At 38.9% G+C, this 21,862-nt stretch overlaps 1 protein-coding gene across 1 annotated transcript; it reads left to right on the top strand.

The window, feature by feature from the left end:
• Nucleotides 1-371: 371 nt before the first annotated feature.
• Nucleotides 372-20,960, top strand: LOC140948947 (cytochrome b5 reductase 4-like). The gene is made up of 16 exons (XM_073398206.1): nucleotides 372-1,006; nucleotides 6,830-6,930; nucleotides 9,590-9,686; nucleotides 9,838-9,912; nucleotides 10,746-10,794; nucleotides 11,188-11,245; nucleotides 12,366-12,462; nucleotides 12,722-12,751; nucleotides 13,116-13,241; nucleotides 14,845-14,985; nucleotides 15,639-15,788; nucleotides 17,119-17,211; nucleotides 17,839-17,899; nucleotides 18,806-18,895; nucleotides 19,136-19,309; nucleotides 19,874-20,960. Exons 1-16 carry the CDS (start codon nucleotides 766-768, stop codon nucleotides 19,926-19,928), a joined length of 1,638 nt encoding a protein of 545 aa, XP_073254307.1. The 5' UTR covers nucleotides 372-765; the 3' UTR covers nucleotides 19,929-20,960.
• The last annotated feature ends 902 nt before the right edge of the window (nucleotides 20,961-21,862 follow it).

Genomic DNA, 21,862 nt, shown 5'->3' with positions numbered 1-21,862 from the left:
AACTTGATCATGCCCCGCCGTTGTTTTCATTCAGTGGCTGTGCGCGTTGATATGCAAACGTTTAAACCGGAGAGAAATAAATTGTTGACTGCAAAGGACCGCAAACGAATATGCCGCAAAACGTAGGATCTATAAAAGACCTGACCAGCAAAAATGTACACTGAGTAGAAACACACTGAATTCTGCAAAGCTCTTCAGTTCTTTGAAAAATGACCGTTCACCGTCCTCTGCCTCAAGGAGACCCCTAGTCAGAAGTAAGGACCGAAACGGGTGACTTTAGTGACGTGACCGGGGTCACGCAACCTGTGAAACCGGACTCATAATTTATTGATAAGCTCATCTGATGAGCCGCTTTCAAACAAATAAATTTACATTTCCTTGTATTCCATGACGACAGAGAGAGATACTCCGGTTGATTTAATCACTACAACATGTTTCGTTTGTTTTACATGTACGTTGTTAGACAAGGTGTCACTGAAGCTAAGTTTGTTTTCGTTTCATTTTGATCAGTTGACTTTATATCAAACCACCAGTCTGATTAATTTTTCTGCAAGTCTTAGCTTGCCGATAGAGCTATTTAACACCTCACAAACTGCCTCGATTGTGCTTATTTAACTCTGCTGGAAGGTTAAGAGAGCGTTTTGTAGCCGATCATCAATCGCCAAGCTGGGTTGTTCGGGCTCGAAAACCACTCAGCCGATTTCAGCGGCTAACCACAATACAGAAAGTTTACGAACACGTGATGCTGAAAACGACAACGGCGCCATGACAGCTCCCAGGATAAGCTTCCCGGCGGAAAATTCGCCTCAAAGGGCGAATTCTACGGGCTCTTTTAACGTCAGAGCCAAGGTTGTACCTTTGAAACCCGGTAGAAGTTTGATGGATTGGATCAGACTAGGGAAAAGTAGCCAAGACCTAGCAGGAACCGGTGGAATCGCTCGTCCTGTTACGATGGAGGAACTGAGCAAACACAACACGGAGACCGATGCTTGGATTTGTATTCGAGGTATTTATCTTATTGATGTAATGTAACTAAGATAATACTAAGTTAGATCAATTGCTTATTACTGCAAAATGCTTTTTTGCTGAGAGTTTCAGTTGACAATATTTAAGCGAAAATTTGCATAACCTGATATAAACACGAGAGGGGTTGGGAGAATTCGAGACAGTTATACAAACCCGAGACGAAGTAGAGGGTTTGTATAACTGTGGAGAATTCTCAAAAACTTTTTAAAATTTGTGCGTGCGTGATTAGCGCGCGAAAAGCAAAAGATCTTGACACCATGTTTACATACTCTCATGCAAACATGCCTCTCGGCCACTCAGAGCGTGGGTACCTTAGTTATTTTATGATGCAATATCAGTGATAGTTGTTGTCACCTGCTTATAAGCTTACATGTAAAGAAGAAGTCATTTGAACTTGACCTGTGCCTGTCTAGCAGAACCTCACGCAGTTAGCGTAGAGTAGATCGAAAAGGAACGAAAGAATTGTTTCGCCAACATCACCCTCCCAACTCACTCCATCCCCGTACTATGAAGTCTGCTCTGAATATATATATTTGTAAAGGAAACTTAGGCCCAGTTCAAGTGTCAATCGTTTCATGTACCGAACCTAATCCCTTCAATTAAGAACATGAAAAGATCGACATATCTAATTTGGATCGACTCATGATATAAGATCAAGTGGCCCACACGGGAATTTTCAACTGTGGAGCGACTTCGTTTCAAATGTCGAACTTCTTATGTGCTGAACCTAATGCATAAATTACTAAAATTTATTTTCACTTGTAAGCATTTTAGACCTTTGGACATCATGAAAATGAATTGAGTCCGACTAATAAAGTGCGATGTCTGAATCAAAGGTTGAACTTATATCATTTGGGTTGACCTAAATAGGTATCAAGTTCGGTACATGAAAAGATCGCCATTTGAACTGGGCCTTAGAGACTGTAGGGTTAGTAATCGTTCCTTACAATCCCTTACATAGTATGCATACATATTTAGACTTTACTTTTTATAAATTTTTTTGAAACCTTATGAGATTGCAGCATAGTAAGAGTATGGGGCCTTAGAGAAGGGGAATACCGGTACTCCAATACACATGTATGAGCTAGATAGAGGATATTACATGGCCACACGGAGATACGAAATTTCTCTTTGACTGTTGAAAAACAGTGAAATATTTTTTCTACACGAGAAGAGAAATTTCGTATCTCCAAGCGGCCTTGTAATGTTCTATTTATTATATAAACACCAATGAAATACCAAACCATTTCACGTTAATAGTTTTTTGGTGTGAAAGGCACGATTTATTATGTAGCCATAGCAATGGTGATATTTTCACATGTGAAGATATCATGTTTTCCTGTGAAAGCTCTGACACCTGGTATTTCATTATAGGTTATTTCATGGTTGGTGAGTGTGTGCAATTTTTATTCACCAGTTGTGTTCACACAACAAGTGAATAAAAATCGTACAAGCGAACTAACCATGAAATAACTTATTGCTGTGGAGCGACCGAAGGGAGCGAGCAGCAACATAATCAGGATTTAAAGGAAATATATAAGGGGCGACGAATTCTCGAATTCATCACTTTTTACCACAATGCATTGCATTTAACCACACTTTTTACCACAATGCATTGCATTTAACCAGAGTGCATTGCGCCACGAACAACTCAAATAAAAACACGGGGAAGTTCGGTGGGTGAGAGAGTGCAAAGTTCGCTGCTCAGACTTAGAGTTTTCTTTGTGGCAAATTTTCTACAGCACCGTTAGAGGTCTTACCAATTTCTATAGACTGATAGTAATTATTCTAGTACTTTCCAACATGTAAATAGGACATTCAATGTCATTTTCGATTCTTTTAAGTCTCACTGCCTAACTAATGCCAGTATCAACAGAATGTGCCGCAGCATTACTATCTTTTAGATACCCTAGTTTACATACCGAGATTCATAAGCTAACAGAACTCAAAGATAAACATATCTTTATTTTCTTTCAAAGGAAAACAACGCGCGGTCAAGCCACCTCACAGTTCGAGAGTTGCACTGAAATGGCTTCCTTGTGAAATACTTTACATCTAAATTATCAATCAAAAATGCTGTTAAAAGGCAGAACTAGTTAGAATAAAATAAGACATCCTGAACATTTGTCAAAATAGTTCTACGGAAGTTCAAAATTTGAAATACAGAAATGAAAACCCCAGACTTCATTTTTTGTTGCTTGTCAGAACCCACATGCTTGAATTGACATAGTCAGAATCCAAATGAAGAGATTTGATTCTCTTTAAAGTTTTGCTAGGGTTTTTCTCTGGCACTGAAAGTGTGGGCGATTGATTTAAAGTGTTTATTGCCACACTGATATGTCCTCCGCTTATAACAGCACCCGAAAAAAGGGAAAGGGGCTGCTGTGCTGCTTGCTTGCTTTGCTGAGAAAAAGTTGGACGAAATGTTGGATGAGTGAGTTCGTCAAACTCGTGCTTCCTTTTCTCCGGAATAGAAAAGCCAGCCTGAGGGAGCGATTTCTCCTGAATTCAGACTCCAGTGAGAGTGTGAGACATGTTCAAGTGTTGTTTCTGTGAAACAGTAGAGTAGCTAGTGATACGTTGAACGTTTTTGTGTCCTGGCAGTTGCATAATATCAGTTGGCGGCATGTCGTTGTTGACTAAAGTTTGAATCATAGTTTTTCTGCCGCTGTGGTTTTTGAAGTTTGGCCCATGTCCAGCTAAATTTCTGTGCCATAGTTTTGATTACGGTATTAAGCTTATTTACTCCGACTGGAGCTTTTTTGAACCAAGGTTTGCTGGAACCAGATTTTACATTGTTTACTGCCAAGTAAAATGGTGCATCGTCGGTTTTCATTTCCGCAGGTCGCTTTTCTGCGTATACTTTGTAGGCCTTTACTGGACATTTCTCATTGTTCGGCACAGCAATGATTTTTGGTGCAATGGCTCTTACATTCCGAGGATCATTTCCTGAAGGAGTTTTGGTTTCTCTTTCATTGAATTCAAATAACTCCTGCCCTGTGGAAGTTTGACAAAGTTTTTCATCTTCCCAACACATATCTCTGTGCTCCTTGCAGCCTCGTAACCCGAAATGGATTGTGTTGTTGAACCACACGGTGTTTAAAAGCGCTTCTTCTTCAAGAGATCCTTTTCATACAAAACTTCAATATCTTCCTCACTTAAACTAACAGAAACATTAGGCTTGTTGCCCTTGCCTTTCCGTTTTAGATCCCTTTGCTTTGACTGAAGCCCTTTCCAATTTGCTCGAATTGGACGTCTTTCGTAAGGCAAAGTCCATAGATTTTTTTCTTCAAATGATGCTCAAAGCTAGTGAAGAATGCCAATAAGGAATTAGGTTCGTATTCCTCATTGTCTTCTTTTTTGTGAACCATTATAAGGAACTCGCTGAGAAACTTGTTCCACTCTTGAGGAGTCAACTCGTCCAATTGTCTCATCTCGCCTTTCAAAACAAGAAATTTGTGGAACAGAGCAACATGGTGTTTGGTCTTTTTCTTGGTGTTTTCATTTTCCTGTCTGTCTATGAACTCTTCTACTGATGAATCTAGGTTCTGAGAATGGTTAGTCTGATTTGAAGCCATCTTTCTAAACAAAAACGCACCTAAGCTCTTAGAAATGTGCTATTTGTCAGTCATTAGGAGCGGCGAGTGAGGGACACGGTTTTGTTCACTAGTGAAAATAATATAGCCAATCAGAGTGTTGATACGTCGTTTTTCATTGTGAAAAAAAATTGTATGACCAATCATCTGGCTTCTCTAACACAAAGAGACCATTTTTATCTTGATGCTTTTTGGCGTGTAAATCTTGTTATGTATATAATAAATGGTGTTTATTTAATAAATAGGTATATGCTGCCCGATAGAGTTTTGGGGGTTTCCATCTTTCATTAGGGTATCATTTTTGCCCTTGTTGGCGCTTTGTTCCTGTGGTGATCCTCAGATAGGGTACTATATCAGCAAAAATTCAAGTCTGTAAAATATGCCCAGCTATATGAGAAACAAATCAGTTGTGTTAAAACTGAACTTTATCTTAGGGTACTAGGAATTCCCTGGAATTGGGTCTTATTCTCCAGGTTTGGGTCTTAAATGGTGTATTGTATCAGTTTTTGTTTGTTTCATCATTACATGTAAACAGGGTCAGGTCTTAAGAGACCCAGGGTGGCACACACCCCCAGGGGGGTACTCTGGATTTCAGGTGTTGGAGATGATCGAAGGATTTTTTTGGGTAGGAAAATGTGGGAATTTTTTGGGGGGTGGCTTGATTTAAGTAGGGATTTTTTGGGGTATTCAAAACAATCTAGAAATTTGTACTAGTGCCTGCGTATGATAACTTCAGATGGTATGATGAAAAAACAAACACAAACAATCAATTTCTAATGTTTTTATTTTTCATGTTGTATCATTTTTTTGCCTTTTGGAAATTTTTAAAGCTCGCAAATTTGGCGTGAGATTTTTTGGGGGTTAATTTTCGGTCCAGGGATTTGTTGGGAGTCCTAGGGATCTTTTGGGGTTTTGATCTTTGCCCCCTTTGATCATCCCCATCACTTTAAATCTGGAGAACCCTTCCTGGGCACACACCTATACAGAATTTTTGGAAGTAGCCCCTCAGTATGGGTCTCTGCAAGTTTTGAATACACTCTTGCAGGGCTCGAAAAAAATCCTCCAGTCACCTTTTGGTGACCAGCTGGAGAAATATGGTTGCCAGATGCAAATTTTTAGTCACCAGTATGTATAATGTACATGAGTCACGCAGCTCATAGTATCAGGAGTTTTGATATTTAGGTAAATTCGTGAAATTCAGGTAAATTCGCGAAATCCCGCAAAAGTCACTAAAACATGCAAAATGCTGCAAAATTCGCAAGTCATCTTAACAAAATTAATACATGTCGATACAACATAATTATTTGAAACTTATCTCGGCTACTGGGGCTGTTTAATTGCAGCTGTAAACTTGCAAATTTATCTTGAAACTTCATCACCACAACAAGCCCAAAACTACTAGGCATAAATTATGGTGGGAAAAACTGGGCACTAATCATGTGTCAAAAGCTTTGCCATTGGCTCATTTCTTGAGCACTTTGTTGTTAAAATAGCAAATGATTATCTCTGTTAAAAAACATTGAACACGTTCATCAAATCAGCCTAAAATTGTTCAATTTCTAATAAAATTTGCCTAGCAAATTCTCACGAAATTGGCCTTTTCTTACCAACTGTTTTTCGGCAAAGTGAGCCATGAAAATTTTCCGGGAATCTGTCTCTGAAAATCCCGCAAAATTTGACTTTTTTTTTCTGTGACCTATCAGAAGCCTGTATGGCGCAATCCATCAGATCTGATTGTTTTAAAATATCGCGGACAGAAGTTGGTATATATTTGGAGGTAGTGGCTTTGTTCATGCAACATGGCACATTTTTTTGTGACGAAAGCAAAGCAAGATACAATGAAATGTTTGTTTTAACTTTTTATACTCTTTTAATTTAAATCTCAATCATAGAGAAATCTGGTCGCAAAAGTGGCAACTAAACCAGAATTTTTAGTCACCAAGGACAAAATGTCAGTTGCATTGGTGACTGTATCAGTCACAACTACGAGCCCTGTCTTAGATATTTTTCTTACATGTACAACTTTGATAACGAGGAAGGGGACAGGAAACATATAAAGTCTGATAAACACCAGTTTTGGCTTAAAAACATCACAGTGTCTCTAGAATTTTTGTAACTGGTTGTGAGAATCTGGGCCTACGTTAGCCTTTAATTCCTTCACTTACAAATATACCAATAAAATATTAACAATCTTGTTCTCTTGATAGGTAGAGTATATAATATCACACCTTATTTGGAGTATCACCCTGGAGGCATTCCAGAGATTATGAGGGGTGTGGGGAAGGATGGTACAGATTTGTTTGATGAGGTATAAAACAATTTTTTTTTTCTCTTACTGTTAGGGTTAAAAAATTATTGTAGTTTTAGCTATCAATGTTAATATAAAGGTTTCAGGATTAAGAATTAATTTTGACTTATAAATAATTATAACAAACAGGGTTCAGAACTTTTATAAAGAAAGAGTAACAAGATTTGGAGGATCAGGAAATGCAGTTTTAAAGAATTGAGTTTCAGTGAAAAAATTGACCTGCATTTTCCTTAATGTTGTGGAAAAGCTTTGAAAATTTCATTGGTAAATCCCATTCTACTCACCTGGGTGACACAACCAATGATCTACATGTACTTGATCTACCAAAGGAAAGTGGTATGGACTTAAAATAATTTGTACATGTAGGTCCGTACTACTCTTCTTTTCTTATCATGCATCTACCTCTGGCCCTTCAAAGATAAAGGGGTACGCTCTCTTTACACGACTTAGTAAAAATGTTTCTTCATGATCTGGATTAGGCTCATAAATTTGTTGTCATCTGCACAGCATTGAGGGAAAATTTCAGACAGAGTAAGGGAAACAGGGATCCACATATTAGGGGACCATCTAATTTTTTAAATACAAATTTATCCTCAAAAGTGGCCAACAAATGTAGTTCATAAATACAACTGGATAGTCACTAGACCTTTTCCACTTCCTGAACAACCTGGCCAGTGATTGTGCATATAAACACAAATGTGTTTGTTTGAGGGTTACATGTATATCATTTAGTAAATTGAAAGAGCTGAGAGTAATAATGAATAATGTATGAATCTCATTTATTTGAGTTGAGGAATGACAAAGTAAACGTAAGGAAGATCATCACAGTTATACATGTACATGTAAAGCTGCCACTTACAGGTATGCAGTTGGAGAAAGAAAGCCTGAAAAAATTCAGGCTTGCCAGGATTCCAACCCTGACCTCTGCGATACCAATTGAGCTAGCAAGCAAACTGGGAGCTGGTCCTTACATTTTCTTGTGATATCCAGGAAAGGTTTTTTCAGCCTTTTTTTTGCAACCGCAATTAAGTAGCGACTTTAACTGCAATGATCTTTATCTATTTGACAATAATTATTCCTTGAGCCTGAATGGGCTCTTTAACAATTATTCCACGAGGGCGTGTTGGATATAAGATGATAGATAGCCAACGAGGCGCGTAGTGCCAAGTTGGTTATAATCATCTCATATCCAACAAGCGCGAGTGGAATAATTGTTGTATTAAAAACGCCTACAAAATTTCGTTGAATCTCCCCGACTAGAATAAACCGGAAAAGACAAGGGACTTCCGCTATTCACATGTCACACGTCTATCGAAACTGTCAATGCGCGAACGGACTCGCCCGGACTGCATGAATGAAAAATCAAAACATCGTAGCGATGAACATTAGTTTTTTTGAAAACTCATTGGGGTTCTAGGATTTTAAACAGCAGAACAGCTAAAAAAACCTGGCAGATAATGTGAAGGAAAAGAATTTCTAAGTGACAGCCGTCGAAATTACTGTGAATTTGGATTTTCGGTGCAGTTATAAAAGTAAGAACAACGGAGAAAAACTATTACCTCGGTCGCTTGTTATGAAGTTGTTTGAAGCCACAAGCTGGTTTTGCTGAATGAGAAAAGAAGCTATACTGCTGCCTCGATTGCTCTAGTGAATGGCTGCATAGCCTGTATTTGTAGCTGGTTACTTGTGATTTATATTCCTGATGTCAGATAAACAAGCCGCAGTTATCCATCGGCGAGTGACTCGATCGGCGAATGGCTTCGCTATCATGAAAAAACAACACTTGTCTTCTTTCGTAGCTGGTCAAGGTACTTTAGTTCCATGTGTTTTCGTGTGTTTTTCGACAAACTTTCAAACAAGCTCTTGTGGTTTTTTTGTTTGTTTTTGTCTTTTTCTTTCGATGAAATTGCATTTCAAGTATTCTAAGAAATGAATTAAACTGCTTCGGGCGCCGTTCTATCCTTTGCGAAAAAAAATCTCAGTTAGCTTCCAAATTTAAACTGACGCGTACACCGACCATATATGGAGAGCATGGTATGATAGCTCATATACCATAACGGCTAAGCCAATCAAAATGCTAGAATTGCATTATCCAATGATTCAGTTTTTAATAAAAGTCAATAGGCCACGAGGCCGAACGCAGAATGGGCTATTGACTCAGAGGCCATGAGGGTGAGAGGAATAATTGTTTTACTAAAATCCAACTAGTTGGTCAAAAATATTGAGAGAAAACAACTTACAAGACAAGGGAAACAGGGCAAGACTTAGCAAGACTTTAACTCTTTTTTGCTGCCTAAAATCGGGTGCTTTTCGCTACTAGTGGGCTATAACATATAGCCTAGTAGTAGCTCAACCAATCAGGATGCAGCATTGATAATAGACCACTAGTTGGATTTTACTAATTAGGTTTATACACTGCAGCAACAGCAAAATGTGCAAAGCATGCTAAAATCCCAGTAACATAATTACATCGATCACAAGTCCACAAAATGCATTTTGCCATAAATTTTCATCTTATATATTAGGGTTATCATCATCATCACTGCTTTTTACCATCAACATCAAAATCGTCATCAAGACACTACCATTTTCAATACATTAAATGCCAATCTTTTCAGTGATATTTTTGACTACTGAGAACAATGATCTCTTTTTCCAGACACATAAGTGGGTGAATGCAGAGTCAATGCTTGAAAAGTGTTTCATTGGCCCTCTGAAGAGAGACAGCTTGGTTAGGACAAAACCAAGTAGAACAGGTACAAACTGAATTTTTTTTTAATCCTCTTGTTAAATCGCACACTCAGATGACACAACAAATTGAAAAGTTTGCCAGTGTCTTTAAAAAAAAGTGAATGAAAAAGTACTTAATATTTATATATATTTTTTTCTTTGAACTTATTTCAAAAGGGTCAGGAAAATCTCTCAATGTTTCATCTTCGTCTTTAAAGTCTTCAAATAGCCTGTTTGTCCCTGGTGCACAAGGTACTGACTCATCACTGTTTCTTAAAGTTATAGCTTTTTTTTGTTTTATCTTGACTTATTTAGATCATTCCAGTCAAACCTAATTTTTCCAGTTTAGATCTTTTTCAACCGCTTAGGTTGTTCATTCAATTGAAACAACCACCTTCGTTTTCTTTATTTAGTCTTGTTTGTGTAAGCAGCGAGACTCATAATCTGCAACGCATATCAACATCGATAAAGTAGAAAGTAAAAAACCTTTAGTGAGTAAATCCTGTTTCCTGTAGAATTAATCACCTCCTCATTTCTCGATCTAATCTCCAAGCAAGCGAGACTGAATGCCGAGGCTCTGTACGAGCTTTCTTGTTTTATCTTCTTTGGGGTTTAATTGAATGTCCGTTAGTGACTGCCTGTCATAAGGGACCACCTTTCCAAAAGACCAGACTTTTCCAGCCTTACAATAATTTTGCAACCCTGAAATGATCATGTCGGCAAATTAAGGAGAGTTGTTTGATAATAATTATTTTTGTCATGATAATTAATAGCAGAGCTCCACTAACTCCACTCCACTCCCTTTTAAGTCTCAGATAATCATTATGCCGTCACTAATCTTAAACCGTCAACTCTTTGCTATACTCTGTACTTACCAGTGCTGGATCCAGACCTTGAGATAAGGGTGGGGGGGGAGGGGGTTGGGGGCTAGTCATCCAGACCCTTAGATAAGGGGGTGGGGGGGCGGTCTCAAAACCTCAGTTTAGTCTAAAACGGGGGGGGGGGGGGGGGGGGACAGGTCCCGGGCCACTCCCCTGGATCCGCCACAGCTTACATGTAGTTTCTTGCTTTTGTTTATCCATTAGTTGATGGCTTTTCTGTTCCAGTTCCACCTCTTAACTCACCAAACCCACGGTAAGTTAAACAGAAAACAATTACTATATTACATGTATTCACATGCACACTAACTTGTGTACATATAGACCACATCCTAGGTTTTTACTATATTATTTTCTTTAAAAAATGATAATTACTTTCATGCTTTGTCAAAGGACCATTAGCGTGGCTGAGTTTTCTTGAAGATTTTTTTCACTGAGTTTATCCTTTTATATGATAAAATTTACCGCAATAAACTAATTTGAAATACAATCAATCAAACAAGCATTGCAAGAAATTGCTAGTCACTATCAAAGCAGTTTTAAAGTAAAAGGGAGAAAAGGTAACTACATTATATAATCTTTGCTTGATTTGTATTTCTTGAATTCTAACAATTTGTTTCTATATCTTTTATTACCTTCTCCCATGCAGGTATGATTGGTATCAGAATGACAAGATTGTCACAATATCTGTTTTTACCAAGAAAAAGGTAAAGATTCTTACTTTGTCTCATCAGGACATACAATTCTTTTATGCTTGCTGGCTGATACTTAGCTATATAAGGGTTCGTCTTCCCCATCGTGCTCTGTAGGCTACAGTGATGATCGGCTCAGCTTAAGAAGATAAATATGGTGCATAAATAATGATTGTTCATGGCTGAAGGATTTAGGGGGCAGATGGCATCCTCTCCAACTTTTACCAGAAAAGTATGGTGCCTGTAAACCTATCTAAAAGTGGAACATTGTACAAACATGAAACATTACCTTCCATACACCCCCGCCCCCTTCATTCCAACTTATAAATTTTTATGTTGCTGATCATGCAAAAATTGCCTACATGTATAGCGGAGAAATACAGTTTAATATAGTTTTACAAATTATATTATTCAGTCATAATATTTTTCTGTTTCTGATTTCTGTTATGGTCAGCTAATGTTGACCAAATTTGGAAGGTGTTTGTTGCCTGTAAATCATTATACATGTAGGTGACATCAATTTTGTACTGATATTGACAAAGAAGGCACAGTGGAAGGCACAGTTTCTCAGCTGTTTTGGCAGAGCCTTTGAAAATGGGAGAAAATTTCATGTTATGTGCATTTTATAAGAAAAAGCCAAACTACTGCCTATAAAAACATTAATCAAGAACAGCAAACATATCACCCATTTACGTATCCCTTCACAAGATGAAATTGCCAAGGGGAACAGACAAATAGTTTTGAAGACAGAACGTTAAGTTGGCAATACTTTCAATGAAAACCAAAAATAATTATTGGATTTGACTTCTGAGTACAATATCAAGAATTATGCCAATCTTCGAGGCTATTTTCTGCCTCCGCCAATTTTAAACACCCTCATTGGTCTGCATAATTCTTCATATTATCATAGTCAACCTCACCTAATAATTGCTATACTGTACATCAATGTTTAAATATGGCAGTTCTATAGAGGGGCAGGGTATACCAATAAAATCAATATTTTAATGGCTATAATGGATTTTACCGATATTTGCTGTATGGAACGTGCCATCTAAAGTGGGGAAAATTCTGTTTTTCATTTGTAAAAATTAATAATGCACATTATTTGGAACAAGTTTTACTTTATACCTTGCAGGATATAAAAATAGAAGATGTTATACTTGAATTAAAGAATGGCAAGGACTTCAATGCAATATTTATTATAGGAGAAAAAAGTTTTCAAATACATTTAGGTATGTTGCAACAATGTAAAAATTTCTTGCAATCATGCTATTAGGGTTTCTATCTTTGAGACGGGAATTTAAAGATTGTCATATCTATGTTTATCTGTTGTTGTTGTTCTTGTTGTTTGTTTGTTTTTTCCTTATTTTTGTTTTGTTTTCTTGTTCTCATTTGGTCCATAAACAGTGCACAGAGAGTTGATTTCTGACTGGGCATTTTATAGTCATTTATCTTGAAATAATCATTAACTTTATTTTTTTTCCTTTGTAGATCTAAGCAATTCTGTAAGTCATCAACAAGGTGTGTGAACTTAATCTTTTTTTGTTTGTTTGTTTTGTTGTTGTTGTTTTGTAGAAGGTATACAAGCATATCAGTACAGAGCACACAATAAAATCAATGCAGTTTCTCGATTTCTTGATGCACAATGTACAACTTTAGTTCCTTCAAAAAAAATGGGAGATTTTGTTTGGAGGCCGAAATGTTGCAAAAATTTTCTTGTGGTCAGTGTCCACTGTGGGACGTACGTGTACTGTTAGTCTGACTTTTATTCGTTTTCTTGGGTCTCGTTAGAGGGTCAAGGGAGCATTGTCCTGATTAATTTTATGATCCAAAATGAGTAATATTTCCTAAGAGTAATTGATTTATTTTTACTTTAATGACACAGTACGTCTGTCTGGAGATAGCGGGAAAGTTGACCTTCTTTTAACGAAAGAATCTGCTGGGATACAGTGGGCAGACTTGGGAAGAGGTCTCCATGGCAACAACTCACTAAAGATGCACAAGGATAGAGGTACAGTTCACGTAATGAAATAGATAATGGTACTGAGTGAAGCAAACATGTTACGTGAATTTTAAAAGCTAAAGCACAGACTGACTTCTGTGTTGTCCAGAAGCATATGGTAAACAAATACCAAAGTCATTCACAGAATTTGGGTCATTTGCTTCATTTTATTCGTCATGGAGCATTTCTAATATATGATAGTCATATATTCATTTTTCCACTTCATCTTTCACGGGCTTATTATCTACCAACTAAATGAGCAGCTGGACCCAGTTGGCTTGTTAGCTCAAATCGTAGAACGCTGCACCGGTATCGCAGAGGTCAAGGGTTCAAATCATGAACAAACCTGACTTTTGTTTTCCAAGCTTCCTTTTTGCAATTATGACCGGGATAAGAGGGGCGGTCTTAAACTGCAACGATCTTCTTCATATGTTACTGGACCGCTTTGTTTACTTATGTGGTAAATCGTATGGTACAAATGACATTCCCCGTCCAAAGTGAATTCAAGAGATAACAGAGGAGTTTGGGAAATGTCCAGGGCGAAAGGTTTATAAACGGTTGTGTAACAACCGTCGCACCAGGGGGCGCTTTGAAGTTATGGGTGCGAGAAAGAACGGGACACGCGATGGAGACACGCTCAAGCGCACCGTTCCTTCTTGCGCCTATAGAGTGTTTTCACATTACGTCACGGCGGCCATAATGGTGTCCCAAAACAATGAAACGGCGGCCATGTTTGGTGTCCTAAACCAATCCTGTAGGAATTGCTCTCTTTTCTTAAGCAAACGCTTTCTTTTGTTTTAATAAATTTGCATAGATCCTGGCCACGTGAGTGAAAACGCTCCATATTGCTTTCAAGCGCCTTTTACGCAGGCTAGTAACGGTTGTGTATCGTCGTACATCTACATCTACATAATTTATTTGCAAAAATCCTATAAGGACATGTAGCAAATTCCAGTGCAAAGTGCAAGGATAAAAATGAATAAATAAATATGTGCAATAAGGTAATAAATAATTGTGGTATAGTAATGATGAAATAAGTAACAATAAGTTAATAATTAAGTTGATAAAACTAAAACTTAAGCAGAGATATAATTATTTACAGCAGCTTTAAAATTACTTATTGAGGTCATGTTTATAATATTTGGCGATAAACTAGTGGGGAAATCCAAAGCTGGGTCTCGTCAGATAACTCAGGTACTCTCGATGCCCTGCAAATGATAAGACCTTTGCGTTGCTCGGATCTTCATCATCATCGTCTACGTCATCGTCATCGTGTCTCTCTGTGCCAGAAGGTCTCTGCGGCATATAACCTTTACAGGACAGGGTCGTTAGCCGTATACCTACATGTAAACCAAAAGGGGAGACCAGAGGATCACGATTCGTCTAATTTCCACCCTTTCACCTGGTGAACATTGGTGGCTCTATCAGGGGTACAGGTTTCCAACCGGTATTGCCTTAGGAGTCACAGAGACACTCGAAACGTCTCACCCAGATAAGATGTTAAACTCCTTAACGTAGCGCGTGGCTTGGATGACCACGTAGAAAAAGCGGTCTTAGTACATTTCATTCGCCTTGCTATATGACACTTAAAAAATTCCTTTTCTATTTACAGACTCCAGGTTATGGGACTGCAGAGTAGTAACAGTGGAGAGTGTGACGCATAATTGTAAGCTACTGTGTTGTGAACTGCCAGACGGTGTCATCATGAGAGTTCCTGTAGGCTATCACATACACATGACCAGGGATGTTGAAGGTATAGTCTGCAGCACTATGATAAATAAGTCAATGTTTGCGTAAAGATTGTCAAGGGTGTTTAATAGTAAGAAGGAAAATATTATCTGTTCATGAACATACACCTAATTGCAATGGCGTTGCGTTGTTTTAGAAAAATTTCCTGAAGGAAAATGAAAAAAGCAAAATAGGAATTAATTGGGTCAACTAATAAATTACTACATGTATGGGGTGCATTCAGTTGCAGCAAAGGCTTTTTCTTTAGGTGTAAATCAACTGCAAATGCGACGGCTGCGGGCGTATGTTGCAAATGAATTCACCCTATGCACCTTATAGTGCCTTACTCCCAAGTCCAAATAAATTCTTATTTGGCTTTTTAAATTTTTTCATTTTTCTTTCAGCATTTTTCCAAGACAACGTTATTACTATTAGATGTATCTCATAAACATCACTGGTTACAAACATCTTAGGTAAATAATTACGCCAACTGAAAAACTGTCGAGAATTCAAGATTTTCTGTGTGTCTCTAACTGACAGACGTCGATTAGTCGGTCATTATACTCAGGGATAGTTGAGCAACGTAGATAATGCCTTTCTAATCTTTTGTTTTACGTCGCACCCGTCTGCCACACCTGAAAACTACCGTGATTGGTCATGTCATAGTTTATTTTTCAGGTATGAAGATCAGCCGTCCATACACAGTGGTTCTACCATCCTTGCAAATTAGTGCAACGGAAAGAGAATATGACGGAAGGCGCCTCTATTTAATGATTAAAATCTACCCTGATGGAACACTTACGCCCACATTGACTTCAGTAGTAGCAGGTCAGTTGATTTACAGATCTAAAGTTCTAAATTGCTTGGGACAAGGTCTGTCTGAAATCTGTGAAGTGTTTCATCTACATAGTGCAGATTTAATAGCATTAGAAAGTGTTGGCTGGATTTTAAGCTAGACAGATGGCTCACAAAATTTTTATTTCTTTCGCACTGAACGTGGCTTTGAATCATGTGCCTTGTAATTTTTCAAAAGCGAGTGCAAGTGTTTCGTGAATTTTTTTTTTAAATATATGATATTCAGATAAGAAACGGATTGGGAAAATATAGGGTAGCCGAGTCTTTTAAGAATGACTCCGAGGCTTTTGAGCGATAGAGCTTTTTAAATAATAACAGTTGTTAGAGAAAATTAAAGGAAAAGAGCAGGCGGGCTAACCCGCTTGCCGAGATCTTGGCTCGAGCAAGAGAGCCAGCCATCTTTCTTTTATAAAATAACTAAGATAGTACGCGCGCTCTGATTGACCGAGAGGAGTGTTTGCATGAGAGTATGTAAACATGGTTGTGGCGTCAAGATGTTTGGCTTTTCGCGCGCTGATCACGCAATCACGCAAGAACAAATTTGAAAACGTTTTCAAGTTCAAAACTCGACAAGTTTACTTTATTTGCCCATTCCTTCGTCGGCTGAAACTTGGAAAATTGTTACAAAGACGGTGTGCGCTGAAGCTGACATTTTAACCGAGAAAAATCCGTATTTTGGAAAGCATCTTTTTGCAAAACGAGAACTGATTACGCGTGCAAGACTTCGTGTATGAGACTTTGCGACTGGTAAGAATTACTCTTTTAATCAGGACCGTAACTAAGAGTTTGTGTTTTTTCTTGGGAAAGTTATTTTATAAAAGCAATAGAAAACTTTTTTCCTGTGTTTGCATAGCCTGATATAAACACGAGAGGGGTTGGGAGAATTCTCGACAGTTGTGCAAACCCTCGACTTCGTCTCGGGTTTGTATAACTGTCTCAAATTCTCCCAACCCCTCTCGTGTTTATATCGGGCTATGCAAACACGGAAAACGTTTTCTATTGCTTAAATATAAGCACAACGAACATTTAATTGAGTGAACAAGGCTTGAGCCGAACCAGCCCTGGTAAGCGGATCACCCAACTAATCGTGCTGAGTAACCTTATATAAATAGGCCCTAAATTCCTTTGCTTTTGTCTACTTTCTTTGTTGAAGAGGAAACGCAACTGTATTTGAAAACAAAGAGGCATCGTTAATCAGTGTTTTTCCTCATTTTGTATATGGTTGTCCTTCTTCCGCAGGTCACTCGTTTATTTCTTGTTGTACTGTGTAGAACAGCTTAACACCTGTTTGGTCATTTTACAGGTGATATTCTTCAAATTAGCGATTACGCTGGAGACTTTGAAGAATCCCGACTTAATGAAGCAAAGGAGATAGTTCTCATTGCGGCCGGAACAGGTATGACTATAATATTGTCATCATAAGGCAAGACATTTAGTGAGATTAGTTCTCCATGGCCATTTGTCATGCATCCTTCAATGAACTACCACAACTTCAGAAGGGGCTACAAAACTAAACATTGGAATACATTTCCATGCAGGAAATAAAATTGAATTTAATACCTACCTATTCACTCTCTTCAATCTTGTAGAGACATGACCCCTTCCCCAACCCCCCACCCCCACGTATTATCCCTTAACCCATTTTGTTGAAATTGAAATTGTTTTGGTTTTCTTGAGACGTTTTACTGGACGAGGTTTTAAGCCCCTCGTTCAGGCGTCATTGTAAGTGTTCAAGCCCGCTGTAAGTGCCCCCAATAACGCCCGTTGTACTGGTAACACGCCCAACCTGCAACCCGAAGACCGTCTGCCTTGGGTGATACTGCCAGGAAGGAATCCAACCCTCACAGTTCACAAACCGCCCAATCACGAAAAGGCGATGGAAGGTATTTTGCCCCCATAACTAAACACTTCCACTTATTACCACCGAGAATACAAAGAAATTTGTTATCCCACACCGAATATAATTGGCTGTCTTAATATTGTGCTAAGCAATGGTTGTTTTTTGTTGGACTGTTTTCCCCAGGATTCACACCAATGGTAAGACTTGTTCGACAGGCAGTATTGATGCAGTCATCAGGTGAAAAGTAAGTACATGTATATGTAGCTGCAGTACTTAAAATGAATATAGGATATCCTCGAGTGAAACATCTTTCGGCAAATTATAACAATCAATAAGGTTCCACCTGTACATCTTGTTGACAGACAGCCGTCCGTTGTACTAGCCCTAAAGTTCAGACGGAATCCCCACCGAAGAGTTGATTAGTTACATGTACTTTTATTTGTTTGGATTTGTTTCGTATTAGAACGCACCCTAACGCGATTTAAAACAGAACTAATTGAACTCTTTAATAGATCAAAGCCTCAGACGAAGGAAATCTTGTTGCTGTACTTTTACTCCGTCTGCTTTGCAAACAGTTTTGTTATTTTGTTCATGCTGTGTATGAGTTATGTATTTTGTTATGTTAGCCTGAGAAAACAGCTGACGCTCCGTAACGTCACCACTGGTTTCCCCGGAAAATGACGTCTAAGAGACGATCGCAGAAATTCCTTACTGATGACGCGCCACTAGTACTTCGGATTGGTCTTGCCGCGTGGGAAATTTGCTTATACCAATCAGAAGCACCTCCTGATATAGGTAGTGACGCGTCATCATTATGGAATTTCTGCGCTCAGACGTCTTTTAGCGGGGAAAACAGTGCTGGCATCGCGAAATGTAGACTGTTTTCTTAGGCTATTATTATGTATGTGTGCTAACCTAAGCATTTTCTTTAAATGAAAACGTTTCACCTTCCCTTCTCCCCCAGTGTCATGTAACACCCCTCCCACCAAGGTGACCGCTGTCGGTTGAGAGTTTCGACCGTATTTTCTCTGCTGGCATGACTTACATCATCTCTAAACTCACCGAGCGTTTGTCTGTGTCCTTCGTGTTCTCGAGGTTATTTTCCGGGAGCACCTTGGAGTTTTCACCGATGAAACGTTTAATTTTACAGATCGGTCAAACTCCTGTTTGCAAATCGTCAAGAGAAAGACATTTTGTGGAAGCAGCAGTTGGATGAGCTCGCTGAATCTGCTGGCCAGAGGTGAGAAATTTATCCAAGTAGTTATCGGAACTAATTCGACAGTGAAATAGTTTTGCAAATCTGTTCTTTATTAGCTTCGAATTTCTTCGAGAATTATGTTTCATTTGAAGAGGTTTGTCTTATACTGGGTCAAGTGTCTTCTATGATATCCAGCGAATTCAGCAAGTTACCTGCAAGTAGTTATAAATCAAACGATTTTGTTGTTTGTTGTTATCACTTTTTTTTTTCATTTGCTGTCAGATTTCAAGTGTTCTACACAATATCCCAACCCACCCCCGAGTGGGACGGTTATGAAGGCCGTGTTTCCATGGAGATGCTCTTAGAGATTTTACCCCCTCCCCCTAGTGCTGGACATGAACGGGAGTTGCTGATTGCTGTGTGTGGTCCCGATGCCTTCACACAGCACATGGTTAGGTAAGAGGCCTATAATTTCTGGAATGGGGAAAGCTGCAGTTGATCTACCGACGCAACCACTGGTTTTCGTGCTAAACAACTTCTAAGGTAACGAGAGAAGAAATTCAAAACTGATGACGAGTCACTACCCAGATCTAATTCCTCTGATTGGTAGAAAATTTGCTTCATCCAATAAGCACTACCCAATCTGGGTAGTGACACGTCATCAGTATGGAATTTCTTTGCTCGTTTCTCAGACGTCATTTCGCGCGGAAACCAGTGATGACGTCGCGAAATGTCGGCTGTTTTGTCAGGGTACAATTGATCAGATAGCTATTTTCGGTTCTTTTTTCGTGCTCTACCGTTTATAAATTAACCTTAAGGGAAATTATTTGAACATTTTCTGTCAAAAGCCTTTATCATATACCAATCATTATCAACTTCCGATGGCTTCAGATGGCCCAGAAAAATTGCAAATCCATATATAAGAACTTTTTTCTATTCTTTTATGAATAATTAAGGCTAAACTGTGTTTAAAAGTTCTTCTCTGGTAGTGAACAATGTACTTGGTGTTTTCCCTTACAGCATGCTGAAAGACCTCAGTTACAGCGGAAAGATGATCCATGCATTCCTCGGTTAATAATAGGGACTTTAAGATTCAACGACGCGACGGCAATGAGAACGTCGCTTAAAAAGTGAATTTCTGTTCTTTCAGTCTTTATCGCAATTATTCCTACCCACTTACTTTGTCAAACGTAGGCGAATCCTCCTGGAGTTGAATTCTTTGGGACCATATCCAAGTACAGAAAGATAAATAAAATTTCGTCTTTGCTTGTTTACGTCCTCCATAAAGCGCGAAATTAGGCATTTTCACGTCGTAGTCGTGCAAAAACGGGTAAAGAGATGTATAAAAAAGCGTGATGCACGTGGAAAGTTGTTGTTTTGCTTGTAAAACCTTTTGGTTTTTTGACGTCCTCGTTGCCGTCCGCGTTGTTGGATATTAAAGTCCCTAATTGCTTAGCGTCAACACCGCATCATCCGAAGCTGTAATTCGATTCAGCGAACATGTGAGGAAAGATGTAGGACCAGCCTTGAGTGTGTACTCGCGCGTACGTTTCTAGTATGGTTACCGTGTCAACGTAAGGAACTCATCAAGATTTTCTCTCGTGTGATTACCGTTTGAATACTTAAAGTGGGCGCCAGTCGTTTGTCTCTGGTTGAAATTTATGTTCATGGATGTTATCATGTGTGAATCAGGCTGGCGTGGGCAAAGTAAAGGAACGAACCACGCTCACGTTACAGACAAGTTTCACAAAGTGGTGCCGGGCTGATGTGTGATGGCTGTTCCTGGTTATATTTCTCATTAATGAAGGCCTGTTAGGGAAAATTCGGACAACTAAGCGTCATGATCTTGAAACAACGGCCTGGGAAATGGCGACATGAAATGGTGGTAAACGACTCAGACGGCATACCGCTACGATAGCGACGAGTCCAAATACAATGGTAAAATACTAAGACCTACAACGGCGGACTCTTAAACTGCATGTAACGGATTTGTTCAAGCTGTTGGCTGATTATATCCGCCAACGTCCCTGATTACATAATTAGACAACAGATCACATGGACCATCGCACGATGGAATGGAAGCTTTTAGGAACATCCCTTCTGTTCATTCTTCCCCCCTCTTCCCCCCCCCCCCCCCCCCCCAGCCCTTTCAATGGGCACTTCATTTTGCGCAAGCATTAAGAACACGCAACAAGCTCTTTCTTGATCGGCCGACGCCTTGACGCACCTGTTGACTGCTTTTGTAAAGGGTGTATCCTTGCTGGACGAGGCTTTGTATATTTACTTTTAAAGTTGTATTATTTATGAATTAACGTCTTTTGCGAAAAACATCTTTCTGTCGTCTTCACCAGTATTGTACATTATGTTTGCACCAAATTTAAAGACATTCATAAAATGTACATATTATAAAACTTCAGTGCCGGGCATTTGAATAGAGATTAGACAGGTTAAAAACTAAATATTGTTAATAAACACATTTTGGTTACAAAATATGACACATACACTGGTCCTTTAAAAGGCCATTTCCGAGTTCCAAAATCCTCGCCTTCAAAATTAGGCCAAATGAAGAAACCTTCCCTTAAAATGAGGGGGGTTTTGAAAGAAAATTTATTCCATAATTAAGATGTCTCACTTGAGGCAACTCGGAATTGGCCTAGGTTCCCTTTATTCTCTGCTCCAGAAACTATAGGGAGATTGGGTGTAAGCTGTCGGGGCAACGAGTTCTGGATCGTTTGGGTGGACAGGCGTTACTTATAATTTGTTAATGGTTGCCTTGGATTCCATCCACCCAAACGATTCCAGACATCGTTGCACCGAAAGCTTGTACCCATTCCCCTAATAGTTTCTGGAGTAGGGAATTTTAAAAAAACTCGTCTCTTAGGGTTGATTTCCACTGTCGCGTAATTTTTACTTGCGTACGTGCGTAAAATTTACGTTCGTCCCCCCTCCCCCCAAAATAGAGGCAACGCAAGAATGGTCGTTCGTAAGCGTAAACGTTGAACCTCGCTC

This window comes from Porites lutea, chromosome 1 (assembly GCF_958299795.1).
Source record: "Porites lutea chromosome 1, jaPorLute2.1, whole genome shotgun sequence".
Taxonomy (NCBI): domain Eukaryota; kingdom Metazoa; phylum Cnidaria; class Anthozoa; order Scleractinia; family Poritidae; genus Porites; species Porites lutea.
This window is presented reverse-complemented; position numbering and strand designations above follow the sequence as displayed.

Bases quoted from the DNA above. Each gene is read 5' to 3' on its own strand.
- LOC140948947 (XM_073398206.1), top strand. From the start codon at position 766: ATGACAGCTCCCAGGATAAGCTTCCCGGCGGAAAATTCGCCTCAAAGG. The intron at 1,007-6,829 runs GTATTTATCTTA...TTCTCTTGATAG, and splicing joins TGCTTGGATTTGTATTCGAG to GTAGAGTATATAATATCACA. The intron at 15,789-17,118 runs GTCAGTTGATTT...GTCATTTTACAG, and splicing joins ATTGACTTCAGTAGTAGCAG to GTGATATTCTTCAAATTAGC.